The 5000-nt window shown below is 46.9% G+C and overlaps 1 protein-coding gene across 1 annotated transcript in view; it reads left to right on the top strand.

The window, feature by feature from the left end:
* unc5c (unc-5 netrin receptor C) overlaps positions 1-5000 on the top strand; it is a 121922-nt gene that overhangs the window by 107200 nt on the left and 9722 nt on the right. The window contains 1 exon segment of the mRNA XM_042080936.1: positions 3808-4041. Within this exon segment, the coding sequence (XP_041936870.1) occupies positions 3808-4041 (234 nt within the window).

The following is a 5000-nucleotide window of genomic DNA, read 5'->3' as shown; positions in this document are numbered from 1 at the left end:
GAGAGAGAGAGAGAGAGAGAGAGAGAGGGAGAGGGAGAGAGAGAGAGAGAGAGAGAGAGAGAGAGACAGGGAGAGAGAGAGGGAGAGAGAGACCAGGGGTGTTATACGGGTACCATACAAGGTGAGGAGGATATCTCGGGGTGGAGGTGTTGGTGTGTATCTGAGGGTGGGGGTGATGGGGTTTATCTGGGGGTGGGGGTATGGATGTGGGGTGTATCTGGGGGTTTAGGTGTTTGCGGGTGGGGTGTATCTGGGGGTGGGGGTTTGGATGTGGGGTGCATCTGGGGGTGGAGCTGGGGGCAGCAGCGCCTGCGGAGGCTTGTGCTGTTGGCTTCTGTTATCATACAAGAACACTGCACCAGTGCGGCCCTGCCCTGGACTCACTCATCCAGCAGGCGTATCATCCCTCCCATGAACACACACACACACACGCACACACACACACACACGCACACACACACACACACACACACACACACACACACACACACACACACACACACACACAGAGACTCAATGATATCACCTCCCACACCACACCAGTATTTACTGCTGACCTACAGAAAGTCTACAAAATTGATGTGTAAACTGCAGCCAATACTCAGGAAATGATGGTACCAGTTTCTTAATGAGTCTAGTTGATAGTGCCGATAACAAAGCAATCACCTGCTAACCAGTGTGACTTATGACCTACTGTATGTGATGCGACCTAGTAGCTATCAGATTGTATTGTGGCGTTGTGGCACAAGCTCAGCCAGTCTTTCATATCCCCGGTGACACTTTATTGCGTTTTAAGCTGCCTAGCAACAGTTGCTGACCTTGTCTGTTCTTATCAGAGATGAAATGCTGTTGGACAAGCCTCAGCCTTTTTTGCTGGGAGGGAAATGGACAGAAAAGGGACAGAGAGAGAGAGAGAGAGAGAGAGAGAGAGAGAGATGGTTGGATTTAGTGAAAGACAGTCAGGAAGAAAGGAGAGATGAGAGTGGAGTCTTCTTTTCATTAGCCTTAAAAGCAGTGGCAAAATAATTTCAACATAACCGAGTGGGTTGAAAGGTTTGAATGGCAACCTCAGCAAAGCAGACCGCATGTCTGTCTTCTGCTCTCCTATTCACATTCACTTGTCTCTTAACTATTCATAACCCAAAAGCTTTTCATAAAGGGAATAACATCCAGTCTGGAAACTCTTTTCATCCCCCCCCTAAACAAACAGTCTCATTGCATTCTAATATGCCCTGAATTTCACCTATTCGTTCATGTCCTTGTCACGTCAAACTCCAATTTAGCTTCAAAAGTTTTATCCTCCATGGACTAAATAATTCTTGCTTGGTGCATATCTGCCAGACATTACACAGTCGTGAAATCAACAAGCCTGGTGTCTGGAAAACACTTTCAATCGCAGACGGTCGAGCAAATATAATCTAGAGAGAAGCAGTGCCGCTCGTCGGCTGGGTAAAAAGCTTGGTGTATAGAAATGAAAAGGGCACTGCAGTGGTCATCTAATAAGAGCTATTCCAGAGGGTGGAGAGCAACTGGGACCTTTCAGGGGATCAAAACGCAGGGCAAGGGCTGAAAGTGAGGGGTGCGTGGGGGGAGTGGAGACTAAGGGACAGAAAGGGAATGAGAGAGGAGAGGAGAGAAGAGAAGAGAAGAGGAGAGAAGGAGGAGGAGAGAAGATGAGAGATGAGAGGACAGGAGAGGAGAGGAGAGGAGGAGAGAAGAGGAGAGAAGGAGGAGGAGAGAAGAGGAGAGGAGAGGAGGAGAGGAGAGAAGAGGAGAGGAGAGAAGAGGAGAGAAGAGGAGAGGAGAGAAGGAGAGGAGAGGAGAGGAGGATAGGAGAGGAGGAGAGAAGAGGAGAGGAGAGGAGGAGAGGAGAGGAGAGAAGAGGAGAGGAGGAGAGGAGAGAAGAGGAGAGGAGAGGAGGAGAGAAGGAGGAGGAGAGAAGAGGAGAGGAGGAGACTAGAGGAGAGAAGAGGAGAGGAGAGGAGGAGAGGAGAGGAGAGGAGGAGAGGAGAGAAGAGGAGAGGAGGAAGCTAGAGCAGTAGCTCAAGGCTAAAGGACAAGGCTCTAGTCAAGTCCACCCACCTGCGTGATAATCACCCCATGCAGGCAGCTTCTCAGCAGGACGTCTTCTCTTCCTCAGTGCACACTGTCACCACGTAAGGCTCTGAAGGTCTGCCAAAACCATGTGAAGGCTCTTGGACGGAATCCTGGGACTGAATCGTTGTTCTGGAAAGAACTGTGGAATTTTTTTTCAAGCCTCGCTGGAGAGAGAAATGTATAGATGTAGGATAAGGCCTCACACATACTGTAGCCTCATTGTTGTCACGGTAACCATGATGGATTCCTTTAGAGGAATCTACAAAGCAGAATATGCTTTCAGGGTGTTAGAGAAGTAGAGAAATAACTATTGATTATATCTTCAAGCTGCCCGTCACACTGCTGGTAATGACATGGTGGCTTTGTATAGCGTCCATAAATGTGGATTTTTTTTGGTGGTATGCGTGTGTGTGTGTGTGGGGGGTGCTGTCGACGGGCCGTGGTCGATCACATGTAGCCAGTAAATATGACTTTTTCCCTCTTTTTTCCACACTCTCGCGCAAATGATGTGCTCTGTCACAGTCGAAATTCATTTTGACAAGGCCCGACTCACTTGGAGAAAAATGGCCCTCAGAAACCATTAGTTTTATTTGCAACGTGCCAAGTGAGGGATGGGCTATTTCATGTGACATGTTTTGCTGAGGTTGTTTGCGCAAAAGTGTTTAGAATGCAAAATGTAATTTCCATGCAGCATTTCTTTGGAGTGACCAAAAATGAGCTACGGCAGCTGATGGACACATTGCCTCTACATAGCGAACTGTGAGGAAAAAACTGCTCTTTTGCATGTTTTTTTTTTTTATTTGTTTCTCTTTTGAAAGAAACATGTTGAAGGACAGTGCGTTCAAGAGTAATAGTGAGCGATGAATGCAGAGAGGATTCGAGTAAATAAATCATATCCCGTTAAGCCCTTACCCCAGTTTCCCCCATTCAACGCGCTAATTACGATGCTAACCCTCTCCAATCCGATGTCCCGAGAGACGTGTTAAAGAGGCTAATGACCACTCATAATGCCGCTGCTTAACGGCCAGACAGACAATAAAGTTCTTTTTTAAAACTGCTTTTCGGGCCTCTCATAATGGGATGGTATTAATGACATGGAGGCACGGCGAGGCGTCAGGATTATGAATAATGGACGGAGAACAGCGCAGCTTGAAGGGTTCCGGCTCAGCCAGTGATAATGAAACGCAGGGAGCCCCTGACATAAGCTCCATCACAGAGGTCAACCCTGAGAGATGCTGAGGAGGCCGCCTCAGAGCTATTACCTCATGGCCATCAAGGCAGACATTTTAGAATCCCATTTGCACATTGGTCACACACATACACACACACACACACACACACACACAGAGAAGCACACAGAAGCACACATACACACATTCTCACACACTCACACACACACACACACACACACACACACACACACACACACACACACACACACACAGAAACTCACACACACACATACACACACACACACGCACGCACGCGCACACACAAGCACACACACAAGCACACACACATAAACAGAAACGAACACACACACACATACAGACACACACACACATGCACATGAATGCACCTTATCTCCTTGAGATTAACTGGGGGTCCTTGGCCAGAACCTAGTGGTATTTGGGGGGCCTTGTCGTGGAAAAGTTTGGGAACCCCTGTTGTTACTCATGCTTGTGGTGTCCTTCTACCTCATCCCTGCAGGACGTGGTTGTGGTCGGCGAGGAGAACTTCACCACGCCATGCTACATCCAGATGGACGAGGAGGCCTGCCACATCCTGACCGAGACCCTGGGCACCTACTGCCTGGTGGGGCAGTCCATCAGCTCGGCCACCACCAAGAGGCTGAAGCTGGCCATCTTTGGCCCGGTCACCTGCACCGCTCTGGAGTACAACATACGGGTCTACTGCCTGGACGACACTCAGGACTCCCTGAAGGTGAGGGCAGCCTGGCGTCATCCCTTCAATACTTTAAGCTGTTGAGGAGTACGGTCACAAATATGTGATTAGAATGTTCGCGAACCGAGAGTTCCACATTATGATGTCACAATTACCCTCAGAGATTTTCCCCATAGACTGTATAAGGAACACTGAAACTATAGATTGTTTGCGTAGAATTCTAGAAGGAACCAGGAAAATAATTCACTCCTCTGCACCACAGCCATTACCTTCAAGCTACACCAGACAGTGAAAAGCACAACATACACACACAAAATACACACAAAAAAAACATCAAAGTCTAAAAAGATGACATAAAACACCATCATACTCTAAACTTGTGAGGTTACTTATTTTTATATATGTACTTTCAAGACCGAGTCCTCCCACTGATATTTGTGTGAATCACCACTCTGTTGACCAGCGCCAGCACCTCACCTGTCATTTTGAAGAGTTAATGTGACTCACTGGTCAAAGCCTTATTCTTGAAAAAGGTCAGCGGACCTATACTGTAAAAATCCAGGTAAAAGAAAAGACATTTGTGTAGAAGTGCCTTCACTCTGCCAAAGGTAACTCTGAAAGGAAATAGGAAATAGTACCATTTTACAATAAGTAAAAAAAGTCTTATTAATTAAGCTGTAAAGACTTTATAAATCAATAATAAGATGTTATAATCCATCCGATAGCAAGAGCAACAGTGACCTGTTGCTTGCCAAATAGGGAGTGGAGATTTTTCTGCACTGTTCAGAACACATTGATGTGAGCTTACTTTGTCTACTCGACTATCCAGAATCCTTGGTAACTGTTGTACAGCGCAGCGATACAAGACACAATTAGACTTCATGAAGAACAACTCATTGTTTTCGTGCCTGGAACATTCAGTAAACAACAATGACAGGCAGAAAGCAGCATTGTCTTCATTTCGAGTCCCTGGCATGTAGTCATTATGGAGTCAGTCT

Source organism: Alosa sapidissima, chromosome 23 (genome assembly GCF_018492685.1).
Source record: "Alosa sapidissima isolate fAloSap1 chromosome 23, fAloSap1.pri, whole genome shotgun sequence".
Taxonomy (NCBI): Eukaryota; Metazoa; Chordata; class Actinopteri; order Clupeiformes; family Clupeidae; genus Alosa; species Alosa sapidissima.
This window is presented reverse-complemented; position numbering and strand designations above follow the sequence as displayed.